Source organism: Rhodamnia argentea, chromosome 3, assembly GCF_020921035.1.
Source record: "Rhodamnia argentea isolate NSW1041297 chromosome 3, ASM2092103v1, whole genome shotgun sequence".
Lineage (NCBI taxonomy): Eukaryota > Viridiplantae > Streptophyta > Magnoliopsida > Myrtales > Myrtaceae > Rhodamnia > Rhodamnia argentea.
In genome coordinates this window covers 2,037,201-2,061,451 of record NC_063152.1, presented here as the reverse complement: position 1 = coordinate 2,061,451, position 24,251 = coordinate 2,037,201, and the positions used below count along the sequence as shown (strand labels likewise).

Below are 24,251 nucleotides of genomic sequence, written 5' to 3'. Positions count from 1 at the left end.
TCATCGGGTGCACGGGGAGCTTCTGTTAATGCTTCTGTCACTTCATCGATCGTTGTACATCAAATCTCTTCATTTCACGGGTGATCTGAATGGTACAAAAAGCGAATTAAATGATTCAGTTCAGTGTTATAGAAACTCGATCTGCAGAGAAGATTTCCACGACGTGAAAGGACAAGCGTGTGATCCAGACACATGTTACGAGATGAATGAATGCACTCTGGAAATTTTTATTCGATTAATGTGCAGAACGAAGGGCGCCAAGTAGTTTTTGTCCAAAGCTCGAACGTCTAAATCTCATTTCTCAGTGTCCTTGGATTGCGCCCCAGCCTGACGTGATCTACAAAGAGGCTTAAGAAACTGTGTTGAGTTAAAATGATAAGAGGAGCTCACTTCTATAGTCGTTCCAGCGTAAAAACTCCTATAAGGACTTGTTCGAATGTTGTTTTTCCTGTCAACATAAGAAAAATTATTGTTCTTTTAATGTTTGATGACTCTGGAATAGTTTAAATGATTTGAAGATGTTTTTGCTTGAGGTACTCAATGTGAAAAGAAATAGGGGCTAATTCCCAAAAAAAAAAAAAAAAACCGGACTTTAGGCCAATTCTGCTCTGAATATTTCTCTGTCTTGATAAAAAATTTGACTTTCACTCTACACCTGAATCTGTTCACTCATCCAAAATTCACTCTTGGTTTCTTCATGATTATATATATCATACGAATGTGAGGGTGCCGATGAAGACACATGTTCTCATAATGAACCTCTCTCTCGTTTGATGATTTTGAAGAAATTAGTGTCAATATTTGGACTCATGGGCCGATTTGGAATTGAAGTAAAAATTGAGATTTTTTTCTTAGGCAAAAAGAATGTTCGGGTAGGGTTTGGGTTGGCCCTAAAATTGGGAACTTTTTGGGGAATTAGATCAAGGGAAAAGATGAAATTTTCAAATGCTAAAGGTAAAACCTAAAATGAAAAACCGAGTGCTCTCTCTCTCTCTCTCTCTCTCTCTCTCTCATATATATATATATATGGTGAGAGTCTCCTTGAGTCATGATGTGCTGTTTAAGTGACTGAGCTTTGGGTTTTTGTTTGGTGTTGTTAAGGGGAAGTAGAATCTAAGTCAGACGTTGATTGTCTTGTTTGTGTCAGTCCCCTCCTTTTTCACTATCAATTGTCTCCGAGCCTGTTTTCTCCAAAAAGGGTAAAAGTGAAAGGCCATCCGATTTGGCAAAATTTAGTCTTTCTTGTAAGGAACCTCCCTTTTAAGGGAAAAAGGAAGTGATCCCACTTTCGGATTTTGCGTCTCTCCTCGGGTAACCTTTTCCCTTCCCCCTCTCCTATTGTACGTACATCGATTTCATCTCATGGGGTGGCTGATATTGATCCCCCATTACCTTGAAATACTGTTTCCCCTGCCCTCCTAGGGCACGCCTAGTAACAGTTCTCTAGGATTTCTGCTTGAGAAATTTTTATAAAGCAAAAATCCGTTTGGTTACACAACATTATAATTCTACTTTTAAAGCAATTTTTTGTTTCAGAAGTTGTTTTTGAGCATCTTTTAGAAGTAAAAACAAAAAATTACTTCTCCTCGGAGATAATTTTCTACTTCTCTTGCCCCGCGAATCACTCTCTATACTGACTCCTAAACAAGCCTTTGCCATTGCCATCCACCACGGAATACAGCCGCCCGTCGCCTCCCATCGCCGCCGCAACCACCTCCCGCCGCCACCAACCACCATCGCCTACCTCTAGCCATGCCGACCATCGCCGCCCCCCGCCAATTGCTGCCAAGTTGCCGTCTTGGCCATCGTAGTTAAAAAATAAAATTATAAAATTTTATTTTATTTTTAAGAAGTAAAAAAAAAAATTTTAATAAAAAATATTTTTTAAAATTAAAAATTTTAAAATAATTAAAATAATTTCAATTGCAAGAAAGTGTTTTAACAATATCATTTTGCCTAATAAATTATAAGAAATAAATATTCTTCTATTTGGTTAAATATATAAGTATTTAAGTCAACATGGGTCAGACCATATTCAACCCACCCCACTTGTTTGACACCTCTAGGCATAAGTGAGGAAGCACCGGAACTACCCGTGCTTTTAGGGTGGATATATCAGCTCGGTCATCGTACTCATTAATATAATTTTTCCATAAAATTTTTCTCTATTTGTATAATTAATTAAATGACAAATTATGTGTAAATCCATCTATATTTGCATTTCACTTTTCTACAAGGTGATAGGGGATCGACAACAGGAATAGCCACAACCACAAATGATACTGCTCACTTGAATTACATGCATTTGAGGTTAGGAACAATAATTTTTTGCAGAAAGATTTTGCAATAATAATGTTCTAGAAGTAAAAATTTTCAACCATTATCAAATAAATTTTTGTTCTATAAGCTGAAATTTTGTCATGTTATCAAACGTCTTTCTCTTATTAGAAATTAACTTCTACTCTGAAGTTGATTTCTGAAGCGTAAGTGTTGCCATGCGCGCCCTTAGCTACCATACATTCCTTTCTACGTGAAACCAATGTCATGCAATGCCTTTAGATTCATGGATGATTTGTTTTAGACCCTACTCTGGGAGAGAGAGAGAGAGAGAGAGAGAGAGAGAGAGAGAGAGAGAAAGAGAGAGAGAGAGAGAGAGAGATGATTTTGCATACTAGACGTTAAGGAGTGAATTGGTAAAAGTGCAATAGGACAATTTTTCCAAAGATCAGAACTCGAATAGGAAGACATTTCAAAAGCGAAAGGCAATACTAATGAGGAAAGTGGCATACATCGGTGGTTAATGACTGATAAGCACATTTGGGAACAGAGAGGAAAGTGGCAAACATCGATGGTTAATGGCTGATAAGCACTTTTGGGAACAGAGAATTAACAAAACATTTCGGTTCACTTGCTTGGGCTGCCAATGGAGCCATGGAGCGTATGCCCCATTCTTGTTTTGTGTTGGTTTTACATTGTTGACTAGAAACATTCACAAGATAGAGGATATAATTTCATTAATACCACTAGAATAGTTAATTTGTGTCATCTGTTGAGTACAACTTGCAAAGATACGCTTGAACGCGCAAGAGGGAAATTTCATCACATTCTCAAATTAGGGGGCCAAAATAGTTTTGCAAGAGCAACAAATTACCTATTTGTTATAGCCAAGATACATTGAATGAGTTTACGATGATCTTCAGAAACGAGCTTACAGCGATAGAAGTGAATCGCATTTTTTATGGAGAAACAATCCAAAATTACTCAAGATCAACCGTGTTTCATTCCAAGTCGGAGGAATTCCTCACTATAATGGGCTTCTCGCTAGTATATCCCATCTACGAAAACAGATTTTCTAATTAGTTTGGTTGCCAAATCACATCGGATTGTATGAGTCTTTTTGACACAATATAACTTTGGCTAAAGCCTATCCTAATGAGTTGCATAAGATTGAAGATGAACGAATGATGCCTCGTCCAATGAATTGCATCCTTCAACAGTGAGAAATTTGGGTGTGATTATGCATTACCATGGTATTATAACCTTTTTATGTTTCCGTACAATCGTGCGACGAACCTAATATCATGCTTATTGCGCATGGGGAGCTTCTATTATTCAGTGACCAAAGCATCCGGTCACTTTATCATCCGTTGGATCGAGCTTGTTACCTTATATCCCTTCATTTCATCCATGATTCAATGGCAGAAAAGAAGATTCAGTGACATAGTTTAACGCTGTCATGTTTTTTCCCCATTGTGCATGATCGATGTCTGGTTGCTATATTAGACAAGCGGCTGATCATTTAGCTTTTCGCATGATACTTGTATGACTTGATATGTAATGGTGGGACAACATGAATTGCTAACTATGTGGTGAGAAATCTTTCATGGCTGAAAGAGACGAGTCTATGATCCAGACTAATGTTAAAAGATGCACTATTATTCGGATAATATCTTTCTTCCAGTTGCGGTTTTGGTTCATTGTGGCAGTGAGAATAAACTGTCAACCTTATGCAGTTCATTGCAATATCATTTCCTCTTGCACTCTTAAGATTACAGCTATTTTTTTCCGGTGTAGTCCGATGGGTGGGCGACTTGTTCAAACTCACTATGATGAGCGTAACTTGAGCATCCGGGTGATTGGGAGCGAGAAGGAACGATAGATTGTGCCATGTATAATTTGCTGGAAGGAATGGGAGGCAAGTAAGGGAATGATCAAACATGCAGATGAAGGCGAGAACCAGAATTACATAGCTTGGGATAGTAGCGGCTAAAACATCCTGCATGGAAAGTAAATCATAAAATGCTCACAAGCGCAACCACAATAAGAACACCTTCTTGCTTATAGGAAAAGCCCTAGCATTTGTTCTAACTGAAAGACTGCAGAGGGTGAGCCAACTGGTCGAGCATCCCGGTGACCGGCGTAGCCAGTCTTGGCTCATATGCAAAGCCATGCAACTCAAACTCACCGCTGCCGCCGGCACCGCAATCACTGCTGCGGCATCCACCTCCAACAAACGGACATGGCGGTATCCACTGCCACCTCTTCCCCCACATGTCGAAAAGCAAGGCCTTGTCCCAACACCCTCTTATCACGATCACGACGAACTCTCCATTCCCAACGCAATCAAACCCTCTTCCACCTTCAATATCTGCAAACTGAATGTAGAGTTCAAGCGGCATTCTCCCCATTTCCTCCCAATTTGTTCCACAATCTTGAAGAGCCCAAATCCTCAAGCTCTTTGGCACATTGAGCTTGCTCTTCTCAACAGCCGCCACTAGAAGCAACCTTCCCTTGCTTTCCACCAAACTGGGGTACCTCAAGAACCTCCTCATGGGGGCTTGAATCTTGCACCAGTTGTTGCTCCCTATATCATAGACCAAAACGCTAAATGGGTTACAGTTCATGCAGTAGAATTTCCCTTCCACAGACACCATCTTGCCTGATTCGAGGCTGCAAAGCCTAGGTAGAGAAGAAGTGGTGCCCCACAGCGAGAAGAACCCGCCGGCGTCAATGTGGAAGCTCTCGGAAGAGAGGTTTTTCACCGCATACGGAGATATCAAATCATCTCCGGCGACGGTAACGTCGATTGAAGATGGAGTGATGGTGAGGCCGACCGAAGGGAAGAGCCTTGGTCTAAGTGTTGGGGGCAGTGGAGTAAAAGAACCAACAAGAGGGTTACATAAGATCAAGCTCTTCATGCCGGCCTCATCAGAAACCCAACACAACAACCCACCGGAAGAAGCACATGGGGAGAACCCAGAAGGGATCAAAGGAAAAGAAAGGCGGTGCCACGCTATTTCATAAGGGTTAAACAGATAGCCTTCCATGTTATAACTAGCTGATGATGATGATCTAGGGTTGTTGGTGGAGTTGTTGTTTTGGTAGATGCAGCTGCTGTGGATCTTGTTCTTGAAGAAGATGAAACAATGGCGGTCCGGGGATACTTGGAAGCAGAGTTCAAGGAAGGTGTTAGAGAACAAGAGCCCATACCATCTCTTGCAAACCGAACGGGCCCGAAAGAAGGCGGGTGGCGGAAGAAACGCGATCACTCGATCGAGCAGGCTTTGAGGAAGCCTGCTCCATATTCTAGGGTCCATCCATGGACCGCCACACAATGACGAAGTACTAGCAGCTGTGCCTCCACTTGTGAATAGGTATGAGAAAGGCAAGGGCATTGAGGCATTGAAGGCTTCCATGAGGAAAAAAGGGAAACCACCCAAGAAATTGAAAATCAGGTTTCTTGAATAGGACCAGACAAACAAACTAAGAAGTGGATTTTCTATTGTTTCTTTCTTTTTGCCAACTCTGACCTCTCAAGCTATAGCTAGCTAAACACAAAAAAGGGAAAGAAACACAAACACAAGCATTTCAAGAAGAAGAAAACCCTAGGTAAAGAGTAAGAGTAAGAGAGAGGTTGGTGGTTAAAGAAAGGTCATGGGATTTGTGAATTGCAGAGTCGGAGGAAGATACTTGGAGTACCCACATGAACTTTTGTGAAGTAGGGTTTCGATAAGGGAAGTTCTTGATCTTGGGTTGTGGTGTAGAGGGAGGAGGAGGGTTTATATAAGGATTAGGGAGTAGAGCCAAATGCATTTGCATGTCTGAATCTCGTCTTTTTTTTTTTCCCTGCTGTTTCCTTGTCTGTGTGCTTTCATGTTTTATCTTTTTGGCAGAGATGAGTGATGATTTATTGAAGGGATGTTTTTCCAGCGATGATTTGTGAGTGATTTCATTTCAAAAGGCCGAGGAAGAGGGAGAGGGACAACAGGAGCAGAAAGAAAAGGACAGAGAGAGCTGCAGATCAGATCAGAAAGATGGATGACGCGATGGTAAAGTGCCAAGACGAGTCTCTCTGTCTGTCTGTTGTGTACTAAGTTTGGAATAGAAATTTGATTATTCAGCTCCACTTGAAAACTCTTCCCTCTTCATCTCTCCTAATTGAACTCTGCGGGCTAATCCCACTGGCACGGAAACCATCACGACAGCACTTGAAGACAATCTCGTTCTCTACACACCGATGTATGAATGTGTCCGAGAAAGCTGGTGTTGCCATTCAGTTGTGCCGGGATCGTAGGGCTGGTCTAGGAATTCGATATATGGCAAGTTAAGTGTATGTTTTTGCCAAATTTCTCATATTCAACCCCAAAGAAGAAGCTGCAGTCTCACTTTAGTTGAGTTAATGTATGGAGTTTTTTATATTTTTTTTGGATAACCGAGGTGTTTGGGCCGGTTTACGCGCACCTCGACTATTTCTCGGAGGAGACTAGCATAACAACCTACTGCCATGGCCCTCACTTAAATCACGGGTGCTCAGCTGGAGAATCGAACTTGGGACTAGTGCGTCTAACCACACAATCTCAAATGCGTCCTAACCAACCGAGCCACCCATGGATGAGTAGTTAATGTATGGAGTTTTTTTTTTTTTGATAAAGGTAAGATATATATTGACTTTAACCAAGGCGCAACTATACAAGAGTAGATAGAAGAGCAGAGGGAGCCCGACACTACAAAAAAGGGGTCCTGCACTCGTGATGACACTAGTCAGTGTCATTAGGAGTGCAAGAGTGTCATGGGTCCAAAAGAGGGACAAGGGTCCCTATGGAAAAAGAAGGAGGAACGGCCAAAACAGCTCGCCCAAAATACAACCAGAAAAGGAAAATGGGACGACCCTCCTATCAGCCAAAAATAGTAGGATCGATGGCCCAACCAGCTTGTATTCTCCTATTGCGAGGCGTGTCTTCAACATGCTTGAAAGTCAGCGCTTTATCCTTCACAACCTTCTCCAGATGCGTCTTAATGGCAGGTAAATAGAGAGTTTGATTACGGAACAAGATCTGATTTCTTATCTTCCAAATGATGTGGCAAAGTGCTCCAAAGGAGAAACGGGCTATCTGTTGGTGGAAGCAGCGACCACCTATATGTTGCATGGCCCACCGCAGATTATCCCGCTAAGGCCTATTATACCATGCAAGATTGCACTTGGCCGCCCAATATGAAGCAAGAGACGCCGTGTGGTGGCATCCAAAATATAAATGAACGACACTATCCGGTCTACACCGACAAAAGGCACATGTTGCATCCGAAATCCGGTTGTAACTAATCGGTACCACCTGGGTGGGTAGTCGGTTCCGCATGGCCAGCCATAGATGGAATGAGTGCCTAGGTGCCAGAGAACGATTCCAAATGAAAGCATACCACTGTACTTCTTGTCCTCTCGGCCTTATGATATTCCAGGCTGAGGCAATGGAGAAGTCACCGGAGGAGTGGCCAAGCCAAGCAAAGCGATCAGAACGGCTCGGGTCAAGGGGTGGGATCTGCTCGGGCCATGCTCGAATGGTGGCCACAATCTATGATTGGTGACCGGGGACGGCAAACACATCAGCAACCGTGGCTTTCCGAGGGATGCCCGAACGGTAAATGTCGATGTTGGAAAAGACTTTGTTGAGCGGTCCGCGTGGATGCCAAGAATCAAACCAAAAAGACACATTGCATCCACTGCCCAACCGCCAAGTAAAGAGATGCAGAAAGTCCATCCTCAAATCAAGTATTTTTTTCCACGCCCAAGAACAGAACGTTGGCCTGGTGACTACCCAAAAATTATTGTTCTTTAGGAACGTGGAATGAATCCATTTGCACCATAATGATTCTCTGTCCGTAAACAAAAGCCATATATGTTTAAGCATCGCTGCCCTATTGCAATCAACAAGTCTCCTTATCCCGTGCCCCCCCTCTTCTTTGGGAAGGCAAACATCATCCCACGAGACTTTTGCACCCCCAACACCAAGTCTCGGCCCCTTCCACAGGAATTGCCTTAGGATTCGTTCTATTCGAGACAATACGGCCTTGGGTAGCATAAACACAGCAACCCAGTAAACGTGAATTGCATGTAGAACTTACCTGATGAGTTGAAGCCGACCCGCAAAGGATAGAAAGCGTTGAGTCCAAGATTGAGCTCTAGCCGTTATCAAGTTCACCAGGGAGTCACAGTCCACTCTTGACAATCTTGAGGCAATAACAGGGACACCTAGGTACCGGAATGGCATAGCACATTTATGGAAGCCAAAGACATTGAGGATTGCTTCTTTTAGCTCCATAGAACCCCCGGAGAAGAAGATCTCACTCTTGGACAGATTTGGCCTAAGACCAGCCCATGTAGAGAATCTATCGAGGCCATCCTTCATCAATGTAGCCGTTGGTAGGTTTGCCTCCACGAAAAGTAGTACATCATCCGCAAAGAACAGATGTGTGAGCTGGGTAGGCTTGCACCTCCAAAAGTATTTAAAGCCCGGCTGCCAAGTCTGCAGTCTGATGATACCCGAGAAGATTTCCATGATTAGTGTAAATAAATATGGCGACATGAGGTCCCCCTGTCGAATGCCCCTCCCAGCAGCGAAGAAACCATGTAGTTCCCCATTAATAGCCATAGAGAATTTGGGAGTGCAAATACAAACCATGATTAGCCTGGCAAATGTTTCAGGAAAACCGAAGGCTTGCAATACCACTTCTATGAAATCCCAGTCAACCGTATCGTAGGCCTTGCGAAAGTCCACCTTAATGTATGGAGTTTGAGCCTAATTCGATCAAGAAATGAATCAGAATGAAGAAAGAGGACAGTGTTTGGGATCGTGGTTTCCCCATGAATATCCAAGCGACATCTGGTAGGTTTTTGCTCAAGAATCGGATATGCTCGGCTATATTGGGTAGCCGGTCATGAACCTTGTTTCTAGCGAAGCTAAGATGGCCACTCGGATGGCTTGCTTGATCTTACGAACATGGATCGGATGTATAACTTCACATGGAATAGCTAGGGTTTTCGAAAGATTTTCGTTCGTTTCAAGTTGTTCTTCATTCTGTAGAACGTACACTGTGTGACTGCTTTCTCTAACTAAGAGATCGAGTCTTTTTGTTGTTGCTAAGTGAGAAACTAAGAGACTAAAACAGTGAGAGAATGGCAGGTGCAATTAGGGTTTGGGGTTCAAATGAGACACTAGTGGTTATAAATCACCATTAACATAATGATTAATGTCGCTTCTCGTCATGGGCATAACCTCCCTTCTAGTGGGAGAACGTAAATTCATGAGAGTTCCACTTTTATAAACAATAAGAACTTGGTACATCCATTCTAATGCAGCTACAACTATTTTTTGGTTTTTACACTGGGATGGACTCTTTACTTTGGCTTGACTCTTGTTATAGGATATTTATGACAATGAGTATCAACCTCTTTCAAAAATCAAAGCCAAGCTAGATGTTGGCTAAGATCTACGTAAGTGACACGAGTTGGGACACTGAAGACGATGAACGATATGCATCTTTTGCAATGTCAACTCAAACCCTTTGTTTACTTTAGTCGTCAATATGTAAATCTTACATTTGATAATTCATAATCGATGTACTATTTAGCAACTACATATGGTTAAGATAATAGAATTCCACATTAAGAGTATATAGGTAGAGTGAAAAAATGCTGTAAAGGTCAAAAAGTTACTTCCACCAAATTGGTTTAGTCCATAAGGATGGATATTTAATGCGTGAATGAGGTGGATAACTTCAGTTCGATTCTAAACACACCATGAAGCATAAAAATGTTCACATCGGGATACATTTATCCTATTTTTTTGGCTCATGTGTTACTTCATCCATGAGGAGATTTATTGTGTTTGGACCCAAGATTTATATAGATGGACTTCTTTGTCATAAACTACTTAAAAAACAAAGCAATTGAATGACAAATAAATCCTTATATTAACCTTCTAACTCAATATTGATGTTTCAGTTTCACTTTCAATTTATTCGTCATAAACATGACGAGGGTGATGGTTGTGGAATTCAATAATTAATAGAGTATAGTTTGAGACTCACGAGCTCAAATCACGACACTCCATATAAGTATTTGTAGGCGTACCAAATACATCGAAAACCATCACATTGCGCCCCCCATAAACTATCCATACCTTTCTCGAGTGTTCTCAAACAGAAGGGAAAGATTAGATAACTTTCGTGCAGATTAATTATAGCTGTCGTCGATAAGATTATGGACTTTAAAGGAGCTTTTCCTTTTAGATTGGTTTGATCACGCACGAAAAGAGAAATCGGAAAGCGGGGACAAGGAAACCGAAAACCCTAATGCAGAGTGAAGGGCGCAGCGCAGTTGTTGTCAGCTCACACGTCTAATCCCAATTTCAGTGTTGGATTTTTTCCCCCAGCCTGGTGCGAACTACAGGGAGAAAAAGCTTTCACATCTGAGAAAAAGTCAAAAGTGACAAAAGAATCTCTCTCTCTCTCTCTCTCGGGTTTTGTTTGGTTTTGTTAAGGGGAAGTAAAATCTAAGTGAGACGTTGATCGTCTTGCTCGTGTCAATCCCTTTATGTTTTAGTTTGTCTGAGTCTGTTTTTGTCCAAAAATGGCAAAAGTGAAGCCCATCAGATTCTTGGGAAAATTTATCATCTTATAAGGAACCTCCCTTTAAAGGAAAAAGTGACTAAACCCATCTTTGGATATTGCGTCTCTCTTCAAGTAACCAGTTCCATCTCCCCACAGTACCGTACACACAGGCGGCATTTGCACAGGGAAAAACAAGCGTTCCTCCATCTGATGGGGTCCATGACCATGATCTCTCTTAACTTGAAGTACTGTTTTCACTGTGCTCCACTCTTAGCTTCCCTACATTCATTTCTACGTCAAACTTATTGAGAGCGCACAACGAAATCCGATAGCTTCACCCGGGAAAGTCGCTAGGAGGGAGCTTGATGCCGGAGAATTCTATGAAAATACCGATGCGGCTATGAAGTTACCAATTTCTTAGTTACCGATCTCCTTGTTGCGGATTCACGAGCTTCTGTCGGTAATTCATCACTTTGTGATGGGGGAATGTTCACATTCACTTAAAGTCATTAATTCAACAACCTAGGAACTGTCAAAGTATGAAGACCTTCAACCATCATTATCTTTCATGTTTTTCAAGGTCTAAAATGTCATTTAAGTTCTCAAAGAGTCCAAGTTCTAGTCTCTAAGTGTTTAATGCGTTTTCCAGTTCCTAGGACTTTATTACTTTTGTAGTTCCTATGTCTTTTAAATTCTTAGTCTCTTTCCTATGAAGAGCCACTCGAGCTTAGAGAGTTGTTCCATGCTCGTCTATATAAGCATACTAAGATGAATGAAAAAGGCAGACTTGATTCATTCATAAATTATTACCTTTGGCTTGAGAACAAGGAGTTGTTCTGGTTTTTACTCTTATCCTTTATGTGGATTTCTATGGGTAACGAGTGTTCTATCCATTCAAGTTCACTTGTATTACCTCCTACTTCTCTACACTCTCTCCTGGCATCAAAGCCCAAATCTCAGCCCGTCGCCTTCACTCAAAAGCTTAAATGAGCGAGTTATGAGTCGAATAAGATGTATCAATTACTCAACACTACACCAATTTCTCAATGTGAGACTTTTCTAATACAAATCACACGTGTATCTCAACAAAATTAATGTCTACAATATCTTTGTGAATCTTTAGCTCTGCGAGGATGACTTGCTTTACACTCGACCAAGGAGGTGGACCTAGTTAGCCACATGTATGTTGGTGAACAAGATACACAGACGAACCGAAAGTCAATCATGAGCGAAACAAATTGGCCATTGGCCAAATATACATAAAAGAGATAAAGAGAAGTATAAATATGTCCCTGCGAATAAAATTTTGACCATAAGAGATGAGAAATTGAATTTGAAGACATTTTGGAAGACAAAGGATGGTGATAAGAAAAGTGGAATACGTTCATGGTGAATGGATGGCAAGTTCTTTTGGAGATGAGAGAATTGACCAAACATTTCAGTTTGGTTTGCTGGGGCTGCTAATGGGAGCCTTGGAGGCAAAGAGAAAACCATTCTTGTTTTCTTTTTCTTCTGTACATTGTTGACTAGAAAATCGACAAGATAGAGAGGATGGACAATCATTAGTACCACTGAAATGGTCAATTTTGTGTCATCCATTGGCTGCAGCCCCCTAAGGCACGCTCCGAACAAGCAAGAGAGACACTTCATCGCGTTCTTGGTTTAACGAACTAGAGGCAAAACTACTTTTACATGAGCAACAATGACCTATTTGTCGTAGCCAAGATACTTTGAATGAACTTACGATTACTCTTATAAACTAAACTAGCTTGCATTGATATATCGAATGACATTGTTCTTCGGAAGCCATCCAAGATTACTAAAAAAATCAGCTGTGTTTCGTTCAGAGTTGGGAGAATTCTTCACCGTAACAGACATTTTGCCAGTTTCGCACGTTGAGGAAAATGGATTTCCCAAGTAGTCTGTTTGCCAAGCCAAGTGGGATTTGTACGAGTCTTCTCTACACTAGACAAATTTGATGGTAAAATTGTCCAAAAAATTTTAAATTTATTCTATTGACAATCAATTCAGCTCTAAACTTTTTAATTGTGTCAATTTAATCCTAAACATTTTGATAATTTGTCAATGTAGTCCTTCCAACCAATTAGACCGAAAATGGATGTCGTCTATTCTACATGACATGGCCCGTTGATATGAACATCTTTTGTAATTTCTTTTTAATTCTCTGATTTTTATTATATGTCTTTTATATTTTATTTCAAATTTTTTTTCTTTCTATCCTTTGTGTCTTTCTCTTAACTGTTAATAGGCTAACAACCGAGGGCGGAGTCAACCCTTTAACCTTAAGGTTATTTAGTTTGTAACTCACAAATGAACATCTTTATATGGAGTTATAGGGATGATCGGTTTCAGGATGGGCAGGTTCCAAACCTAGAGCCCACCTTGTTATAACCGGTTCTCAGTTTTTTGAACCTGAAACTTATCATATTTTTCTGGAACTGATTTTAGAACCTACCTTGTTGTTCTGGTCCAATTTTAGGGTCTATATGAGAGCCTATTTTTTTTTTTTTTATTTCATTTTTTAGAACAAATAATATGAGCAACAAAATGGCTCAAAGTAAAAAATGATCGACATAAACCCTTATCTGTCAAACACATGGTCTCGTACAATTATAAACGATAAAAAGTTCAAACACGTAGTCACGTACAATTATAAACAATAAAAAGTTTAAACACGTTACATAAAACATAAATTATAAAATTTTGAAACTCCCCTCCCTTTTACTTAACATAAATTATAAAACTTCATTTTCCATTCATCCATAAAAATATTGCTCCAAAGAATAGAGAGAGATGGGACAAAGAATGGAGAAGAAACAAATGAGGCGAGGCAACGTTAGACTCAACTTAGAGAAATTATGTTATTTTTATTGTAACTAAGAAGCGGTTCCAAAGTCGGTTTGGTTCTCGGGTGGGTCTTCATTTGGAACTGGAAATTGGACCTATTTAAATCGGTACCAAAATCTTGAAACGAGGAACCGTACCTGTTTGCATTAGAACCCAGGATCGGATTGGTTTTTCGAGCGATCCAACCCGGTTCCCAGTTCTATCCAATCCAGTTGCACACCCCTTTGGAGTTGACGTGAGGTAGGCTACTTATCGCATTCGATCCTATTAAATGTTTCCACGGCGAGCAGACTCTCATAGACACGTGCTACACACCATAGGGTTATCCTAAAGTATGGCGCGATTGATGCGAAAAGTGCCGTCACCCACGAGATATACATTGGAGGACCTAAAAGGGTACTTCATAACTTCCAATAAAGTGATAAAGATTAAATAAGTAGATGGGAGAGTTTCCTCTTGACATGTTCATAGAAGAAGATTGTGCTGGGGAAACCTTTAGAGATAGACTCGTGACAAATTCAATGGTGCGAGCATATTCCAGGATGGGAAATTTTCCTAACATGGGCTGTCGTAGACGACACAGATTAGTGAGTTGCGACCGAGTTTTGTCCTCACGGACAAACATCTTGTAATGGTTGGTTGGCTAAGTGCTGTGCAGCTGGAAAAGAGTCGTTCCGATCTAGGACGAAACGAAAAAAGGGCCATGAGCGGAGCAGAGGTGGAGGTGGTGTTCTTGGCCACGCCGGCGATCGGGAACCTCGTCCCCGCCGTCGAGTTCGCCCAGCGCCTGGCCAATCACGACCCTCGGTTCTGCTCCACCGTCCTCGTCATCACCGATCCCCACCGGCCCCTCGTCAGCTCCTACATCCACTCGCGAGCTGCCGCCTCCTCCTCCTCCTCCTCCCGCGCTGGCAACCTACGCTTCGTCCACCTCCCTCAGGCGGACCCGCCTCGTCCGAGCGAGTACCAGTCCGCCTTCGCCTACGCCTCTCTGCACATCGCCAACCACGCGCCTCTCGTCAAGCAGGCCTTGGTGAACCTCAGGTCAACGGGTACCCGAGTCGCCGCTCTGTTCTTGGATATGTTCACTGTGCCCGTCGCCGACGTAGCTTGCGAGCTGGGCATCCCTCACTATCTCTTCTTTGCATCCCCGGCGAGCTTTCTCGGGTTCATGCTCTATCTGTTAGACCCTGGAGCTAGGAAGGCGATCGAGTCTGAGGACATGAGCACTGAGTTGCCCATTCCAAGTTTCGTCAACTCAGTCCCTAAGCGAGTCTTGCCCTCTTTAGTTCTCAGGTGGAAGGATGCGTTCACCTGGTTTTTAGCCCATGCGGGGAGGTACGGCGGGACCAAGGGGATTGTGATAAATACTTTTGCCGAGCTTGAAGGGCATGCGCTCCAGTCGCTCAGGGCGGGCGCATTGCCGCCAGTTTATTCGGTCGGACCGGTAATAGACCTCGATGGACCAGTCAAGTGGCACCCGCAAAGGGCCAAGCAAGAAGCCATCGTGCGGTGGCTCGATAAGCAGCCACCTTCATCAGTGGTGTTCCTGTGCTTCGGGAGCATGGGGAGCCTGGGCGCACCTCAGGCGAGAGAGATAGCGAGTGGGCTGGAGCGGTCTGGGTTCCGGTTCTTATGGTCGTTACGCGAGCCACCTAGGAGTAAATTGGACATTCCAGGTGACTACGAGAGTATGGATCAAGCCTTACCGGAAGCGTTCCTGGACCGGACGGCCGAGACCGGCTTGGTTTGCGGGTGGGTTCCACAAGTAACCGTCCTGGCCCATAAGGCTATTGGGGGGTTCGTATCGCACTGTGGCTGGAACTCCATATTAGAGAGCCTGTGGTCCGGCGTGCCGATGGCCACGTGGCCCATCTATGCGGAGCAGCAGATGAACGCGTTCCAGATGGTGGCGGAGCTGGGACTGGCGGTGGAGATTAGGCTGGATTACAGGGAGGGGAGCACGTTGGTGTCGGCCGAGGAGTTGGAGAGAGGGCTGAGGTGTTTGATGGGCAGCAGCGAGATGAGGAGCAAGGTGACGGAGATGAGAGACAAGGGCCGGATGGCAGTAACGGAACATGGGTCATCGCACGCTTCAATGAGGCGTTTGGTTCAGCACCTGGTGGTCGGATCGGGTTTGGATATGGATGATCAAGAAACGAAGCTACCACTTATCATATGAAACCTCTACCTGATACCCACAATCCAATCACACTTGTACTTATGTCTTCACAGTGAGTCCTGATTAATAAAACGACCCAGATGTGCATATTTTGCATTACGTCTTAAACTTTCCTATCTCTTATTTTTGCTTTGCCTCTTTGAAGAGCACGAGAGTCAAATTCCACACATATGATACTAACATTCACAATCCCTTTACCAGCGGGGCCGCATGCCTATTGGCCTTCAAGTGTCCTTCAAATGCTATAGAAAAGCCTTTTCAGGATATCCATTGATACATTGGCAAACTTGAAATGCTCGGTTATGCCGTCGGCAATGGCAACACAAAGAATGAAAAACTTGCATGTACATCAAAATGCTTTTCAATCAAATTACAGAGAACCGCGTTGAATAGTATACCGCGGTGACTCAAAGAGAATTTGTAGATACTTTGAATGGAATTGTGAACGACATTTTTCTCAAGAAGCTCAGCTATCCAAGATTGCTCGAAACAAACCGTGTTTCATTCGAGTAGGGGAGTATCCCTCGGTATATCGGACGTCAAGCCAATAAATCCCACCAAGGAGAAGGGATTTACTAAGCCATTTGGTTGATAAATTTTGACAGCAATATAACTTCGACTAAAGCACATTTTACTTCTCGATTGATATCAACGACAGCAAGCTCAGCCGATGAGAACAAAGTTTGATACCAATGAGAGCAGGCTCGGCCGATGAGAGCAAAGTTTGGTCAAAACAGAAGTCGTCAATGACAAAATTATCGAGAGGCATTTAAGACTCATCGACAGTGCAAGATGTCAGTAAATTAAGATGGTGAGATTAATGTAGAGGCTCTTGAAGGAGAGCTCCACCAATCAACTGCTCGAAGGCAATCAACCGATAAATCCATCGACAGCAAATTATCTATTGATAGACAAAATCGTTGACAACAAATAGTCTCACATTTTGGCTAGGTGTTGAGGCTGCGTCATTATTGTACAAACAAAGAATTACCAACACATCAATCGAAAGAAGACAATGGATCGACACGAGTACATAATTGCTACATGATTATGCCTACAATCTCGAGATTTGCAACCTTTTTGTGGATAAACGCCGATAGAAAATCGAGGATCATCTCTCCAATTTGGAACTTCTCACTAGTAGTAACTGCGGATAGTACTAGGAAGTTATCTATGGATTCAAAATCCATAATTGCTTGTAAATAAATGTCGATGGTGGGATATAATGTTAGGATTATGGGATCTTTCAATCACACGAACCTAAGATTAAAGTGATAGATGATACATACCCGAATCAAAAGAAGTCATTGTTGATCCGATGAAATAGAATATGTCGTCTACGGGTGTAGATCTTCACCACTCTCCTCCATAACAATTGAGATGGATGTGTATTTTTCTCTCGATAATTTTGTGGAGAAAACGGAAATGTAAGTATGTGGGAAGCGTAAGGAAGCGATAGCCGTTCTTCGCAAAAGAGATCTTATATAGAGGGAGTGATGGGACCAACCCTAGAGCTGCCAAATCTCAACCGTCCATCAAGGTTTAAGATAAAGGTTCTAGAAGCTCAATTGGATGTAACAAATATATAATAAGTATATGCCCGTAATATATTTAAATAATAAACCTAATAGGCCACATATTTGGGTGGATCTCATCAAATCCAACATTCTCCCACTTGGCCAAAGGTTCTATTATCTATCAACTTAACACAACATAATCGGGCATATAAAACATCCCTTAAGTAAGGTCATGTCCGACATTTATATAGAAAAGAATTGAAGCCGGTATCCATGTTCCATTTACACAGTACCGTTCTCCAGTTACTATTCCAGCACAAACATCAAACACAACATCTAATGGTTTAATAGTCATGAACAATAACATTTCATAGTATAAAAATGTTCATGTGGTCCACACATAATTGTTTGTTTCAAAAGGCTTCAAATGTGCACATATAACAAGAAGCAACAAACCATAAATTCAAAATCCATTACATGAAGGTGATCACAAAATATAACATCATGTGTCTAAAATCATAGTCTAAACTAAAGGCTATCAACCAAACCCATGCTAGCAACATGTTCTCGAAAGAGATTAGGTGGCAAGCCTTTCGTCTTGGGATCCGCTAACACGGCTTTCGTACTTATATACTGAATGGACACAATTTGATTTTGAACTCTTTCTCTAACAACAAGATATTTAATGTCAATGTGTTTGGATGCACCACTTGATTTGTTGTTTTTCAAGAAGAAAATAGCAACCCGATTGTCACAATGAATCTTCAATGGTCTCGATATAGTATCAACTACCTCAATGAAATTCTTTAACCATAGACCATGAGAACTCGCTTCATAACATGCTATGAACTCTGCCTCCATAGTGGAAGATGCAGTTATAGATCGCTTTGCACTCTTCCATGAGATGGGTCCTCCAAAGAGCATAAAAATATAACCCGATGTGGATTTCTTAGTGTCGATGCACCCAGCATAATCGGAATCAAAATAACTAATAACTTCAAGGTTATCTGTTCTCTTGTAGGTAAACATAAAATCTTTTGTACCCTGTAAGTAGCGCATCATTTTCTTAGTTGCTTTCCAATGACCCATTCCTGGGTTTATTTAGTAATGGCCAAGCATTCCAACAACATATGCTATGTCCGAGCGAGTACATAGTTGAGCGTACATAAAACTCCCTACTACAGATGCATAGGGAACATGCTCCATTTGTACAAGCTCCAGTTGATTTCTAGGGCATTGCAATAAGCTAAATTTGTCACCTTTAACAATAGGGGCAACATTGGGAGAACAACTGTGCATGTTGAATCTTTTGAGAATCTTTTCAATATAGGCTTTCCGAGATAGTCCTACGATCCCTTGAGATCTATTTCTATGAATATCAATGCCTATTACATAAGAGGCTTCACCCAAGTCTTTCATCTCAAAGTTATGAGAAAGAAAGCTCTTAGTCCCATGCAACATGTCCTTATCATTGCTGGCAAGTAATATATCATCTACATATAATACTAGAATGATAAATTTACTCCCACTAATCTTAAGATATATACATTGATCCATTGCATTTTCTTTAAAGCCAAGATTACCAACCACACCATGAAACTTAAGATACCACTATCTAGAGGCTTGTTTCAAACCATAGATGGACTTTTTCAGTTTGCATTTCTTATATTCTTTGCCCTCAACCACAAAACCTTGTGGTTGTGCCATATAGACATCCTCTTGCAAGTCTCCATTAAGAAACGTTGTTTTCACGTCCATTTGATGTAGCTCTAAATCATAATAAGCTACTAAAGCCATGACTATTCTTAAAGAGTTCTTCTTTGACACGGGAGAAAATGTGTCATTATAATCCACTCCTTCTCTTTGAGTGAAACCTTTCGCGACTAGTCTAGGTTTATACCTTTCAACATTACCTTTAGAGTCTAGCTTAGTTTTGTAAACCCATTTACGGACCTACAGCCTTAGCCCCTTTAGCCAAGTCTACTAGATCCAAGACATCATTAGTTTTCATTGAGTTCAACTCATCTTTCTTGGCTTCAAGCCATTGAGTTGAATGATTGCTTGTAATGGCTTCATCATAGGAGATAGGATCAATTCCTATGCCAACATCATAGTCCGACTCATTTAGATATACGATGTAATCATCAAAGATAGCTGATTTCCTCTCTCGTCCCGATCTCCTAAGAGATTGTTCATAAGGAGGAATAAGCTCTATATTATGAGGTTCTTCATTAAGTACCTCTTCCGATGGACCGGAAACTTCCGGTGAAGGTAATGGTACACTTGACCCTTGAATAATAGGAACTAAAACATGATCCCGAGTAGAAATGTGATCTCGAGTTTCCTCAAGGTCTATTGTTCTAGGGGTACTATAATCAACATTTTCCAGAAACACCGCATTTCTAATTTCAACAAATTTAGTGGTATGTGAAGAACAAGAAAATCTAAAACCCTTTGATCTTTTAGGGTAACCAACGAAATAATAAGCTATGGTCCTTTGGTCGAGTTTCTTCATTTGTGGGTTATATATCTTTGCCTCAGCTAAACAACCCCATACATGAAGATATCCCAAACTCGATTTTCTTTTTGTCCACAGTTTATAAGGTGTTTTAATCACGGATTTACTGGGAACCCGACTAAGGATATGCACAGCTGTTTTAAGAGCTTCAACCCAAAGGCACTCTAGTAGAGTGCTATGGCATATAATACTTCGTACCATATCCATTAAAGTACGATTTCGTCGCTCGGCAACACCATTTTGCTAGGGAGTACCCAACATTGTATACTAAGCAACTATGCCACATTGCTCCAAAAATAAAGCAAAAGCACCAGGATTATGACCCGTGTTAGAAAACCTTCCATAATATTCTCCTCCACGATCAGATCTTACAACTTTAATCTTTAGGTCAAGTTGATTTTCAACTTCGGCTTTGTAAATCTTAAACATGTCTAATGCTTCAGATTTATCATGGATAAGATAGGCATGAGCGTAACATGAGTAGTCATCGATGAAAGTAAGGAAATACTTATGACCACCAATACCAAGAGTAGGAAAAGGTCCACAAATGTCGGTGTGGATAATTCGTAGAAAGTCCATCACTCTTTGTAGCACCATGTTTATTGCCCTTTGGGAATTTTCCTTTAATGCATTTAATACATGTGTCAAAATAAGAGAAGTCTAGAGAATGTAGAATTCCATCCTTAATGAGACATTCCATTCCGCCTCGTGATATATGGCCCAGACATTCATGCCATAATTTTGAAGAATTTTCAATCTCCGATTTCCGTTTCTTACTAGTTTTAGTAACTTCATCATTCACATTCATTGAAATTAATGATTTAGCAAACAAAGAATCTAAAGACAATTTGTAGAGGTTTCCTTCTAACAAACCATAACCAATAGTCTCACCTTAATGAGAAATGGAGCAACCTTTATTCTCAAACTTAAACGAATAACTATAAGCATCAAGTTTTGAAACGGAAATCAAGTTTCTAGTAATACTGGGAACATAAACAGTATCAACTAAATTCAAATTGAAACCACTCTCCAACATCAAACGGAGAGTGTCAATTGCTTTAACTGGAACCTTTTCTCCATTTCGCATGACAATATTATGGTCTCCCTTATTTAGATTCTTCTTTGAAAGGAAGCCCCGCAATGAATTAGTTATGTGTAGAGTTGCACCAGTAATAATCCACCATGTATTTAAAGGAGCATCAACAATATAGGACTCATAACAAACATGACATAATAAAGTATTACCTTTCTTCTTCAACCAATGCCGAAATTTCAAGCATTCTTTCCTCACATATCCTCTATGTCTACAGAAATGACACTTGGGACCACTTGATACTTTTGAACCAGAAAGACCTGCCTTGTTAATCTTAGAGTCATGAGTGCCCTTATTTCCATAATTATGGCCCTTGCCATGTATCCTTCTTTTTCCTTTTCCTTTATTTGAACCAAAAGTAATTACATGAGCACCATCAGATTGTTCGGATTTCAGCCTCTCTTCTTCTTGGACACACATGGAAATCAGCTCGCTCATCTTCCATTTCTCTTTTTGAGTATTATAGTTGATCTTGAAAGGACCAAACCGTGCAGGAAGAGATGTCATAATTAAGTGAATAAGGAAACCTTCAGAGATTTCCATATCCAAGGACTTAAGTTGAGCAGCCATATCATTCATCCGCATAATGTGCTCACGAACACCATTGTTTCCATTATACTTGAGGGTAATCATTTTGGAAATAAGAGCAGTAGCTTGTGCTTTAGAAGTGCCCTCATACTGCTCCTCAATATGAGCAAGGTACTCCTTAGCATTATTAGAGTTAGGAATAGCTCCCCGAATAGCGGTCGTTATGGAGCCTTTCATAATCATTAGAGATATGCGGTTGGATCTCTCCCATTTCTAATTTTCATTAACTAGTCCATTTCCTGCTCAATTTGAACTTTCATTCCGTGAATTCACCGGGAGCGTTAACACGTTAATAATAGCAGATCAATAAAATTATGCCACATAGTTTTTGGGTGGATCTCATCAAAATAATTCCTTAACAAATAAAAAGCCCAAAACATCTCCCCATTGGCCGATCATAATCATTTAATTTCTTCCTTTCACTTGTTCAAATCCACTTCTGTTGATTTGAATTTATTTGCAAATCATATTATATTTATAAAATAAATATATAATGTTCATTAACGAGATTTTAAAAATCTAAATCCTTTTAAATATATTTCTTGGGCTGTCAACGATTAGAGAATAAGAATATTTTTTTAAAAATCATAGATATTGACAAGTTAACATAACAATGCCGAATTAGGCAGAAAATAATCAATTGTGAGATGCTAATCTTCCGAGAAATCTGACTTAGGAGCAATTAAGAGGAGTTGCACCAAATCCTAATATGGTGATCAGCTCTAGAAGAAGATTTTTTGTTATCATGGAAGAATTTTTTTTTTTTTTTTTTCCCCAACGAAACGAGCGCCACTGCTGCTTAGACTACATTGTGAGGCACATGTCGGATACGATCAAAGCTTATGGTCATCAATGCCGTGAATGAGGCAAAAAATTAAATATCTCAGTACCGATGCCATGATCATCCAATCAACCACCACCATTTCGAGGAAGTCCGATGGTGCAGGCGTATATTCTTATTTTGAACGACAAGACCATAATCCTTTAGCGAGCGGCGTGATGAGCAGCTAAATCGCTTACCGTCCTCCAGTTTTTCTTTTATTTTTGAACCAGTCCACGGTGCCAAAAAATGTATTTGACAACAATTAAGGTTAGATGGAGGAATCACTAGACCTAGAGGCTCTAAGACTGGCAAAGATGATCGATCGACAGTTGAACATAGAGGTTGATTCATAGCCAATGTGGTGAAACAAGAACAAATGAGCGGCTAAAAAGCAATTTCCCTAGAAAAGCTCTTGTTAAAGGGCTAAGCTAAGTTCCCAGAAAAGCAAGTGCCGGAGAAAAAAATTTAAGACTTAGGGTTTTTTCCGTGTCTTTGTCAAAAACTCGCTTTACTTGGTACACTAACGTGCCACCAAATTATGTTTATAATTGGACAGAGATAAGGAAATGCAATTCCATTCTCGGTTCCACGGGAAAAATCCATGAAGTATCAGTAACCGATTTGGCTGGACTCTATTGGTACAATAATGAGTCAATCCGTTGCTAGATATAAGAATTTTCCTTAAAATGTCATGTCATCAAGTTTAATCCTCATGTAAGATTTTCGTTATTTCAGTGAAATGTGTATCCAGCTAGATAACAAGAGAGTAATACAGTAAAAGAAAATACATGACCTAAGTGACTATCGTTATTTCGGAAGTGCCCCCACCCATGAGACGAACTTTACGCGGACTTAAAAAAAAAAAAGAAGGGTATTTTTATAAGTCAGAGACTTTCCATTATGTGATAAATTAAACAATCTCACCTGGAGATTTTATTTCTAACCTGCTCATAGAAGAAGATTGTGCTGTTGACCAACCTTTGCGACGGACTCATAACAAATTCAATCGTGTGAGTCGTTAAAAAACGACTGCTCGTTTTGTGCTCATAAAGCAATTTCTTGGAAGGAGTCGCACCGGCGCAGGTATAGGACGAAAAGGCAAAAGAAGCCATGAGAAGGGGGGAACAGGTGGAGATGATGTTTGTGGCCACGCCGGCGATCGGGAACCTCGTCCCAGCCATCAATTCGCCCAACGCCTGGCCAGTCACGTCATCACCGATCCCCACTGGCCTCTCATCAGCTCCTACGTCCACTGACGAGCCACCTCCTCCCGCCCCGGCAACCTTCCTCCCCCTGCCTCATCCGGGCGGAACCATCCTCGCCCATAAAGCTATAGATGGGCTCATCTCACACTGTGGGTAGAACTCCATGTTAGAGAGCCCGTGGTATGGAGTGCCGATGGCCACGGGGCCCATCTAAGCAGAGCAGCAGATGAAAGTGTTTCAGATTGTGGCAGAGCTGGGACTGGCGGAGGAGAATAGGTTGGATTACAGGGAGGGGAGCGCATTGGTGTCGTCCGAGGAGTTGGAGAGAGGGGGCTGAGGAGATTGATGGACGGCAGCAGCAGTAAGGTGAGGAGCAGGGTGAAGGAGATGAGGGATAAGAGCCGGACGGCTGCAACGGAATATGGGTCGTCACACGCTTCAATGAGGCGTTTGGTTCAGCAACTGGTGGTTGAATTGGAATTTGCATGATCAAGAAACGAAGCTACCCCACATCATGTGAACCTCTGCCCGTCATTGACAATTCAAAACACACTCGGGTCGATGCTAGTGATT

At 41.4% G+C, this 24,251-nt stretch overlaps 2 protein-coding genes across 3 annotated transcripts; one reads left to right on the top strand and one right to left on the bottom strand.

Annotated features, from left to right (window-relative positions):
• Positions 1 to 4,200: 4,200 nt before the first annotated feature.
• Positions 4,201 to 6,043, bottom strand: LOC115728897 (protein UNUSUAL FLORAL ORGANS). Its single transcript, XM_030659312.2, has one exon. It carries the CDS (start codon positions 5,694 to 5,696, stop codon positions 4,365 to 4,367), a length of 1,332 nt encoding a protein of 443 aa, XP_030515172.2. The 5' UTR covers positions 5,697 to 6,043; the 3' UTR covers positions 4,201 to 4,364.
• Positions 6,044 to 14,363: 8,320 nt separating this feature from the next.
• Positions 14,364 to 24,193, top strand: LOC115755006 (UDP-glycosyltransferase 43-like). Of its 2 annotated transcripts, none has more exons than XM_048275756.1 (2): positions 14,364 to 15,769; positions 24,027 to 24,193. In XM_048275756.1, the coding sequence occupies exons 1-2, from the start codon at positions 14,384 to 14,386 to the stop codon at positions 24,165 to 24,167; spliced, it is 1,527 nt and encodes a 508-aa protein (XP_048131713.1). In that variant the 5' UTR covers positions 14,364 to 14,383; the 3' UTR covers positions 24,168 to 24,193. The 2 variants fall into 2 exon arrangements, with proteins under 2 accessions (XP_048131713.1, XP_030550095.2); XM_030694235.2 differs by having other exon boundaries at positions 14,365 to 15,773; positions 24,031 to 24,193.
• The last annotated feature ends 58 nt before the right edge of the window (positions 24,194 to 24,251 follow it).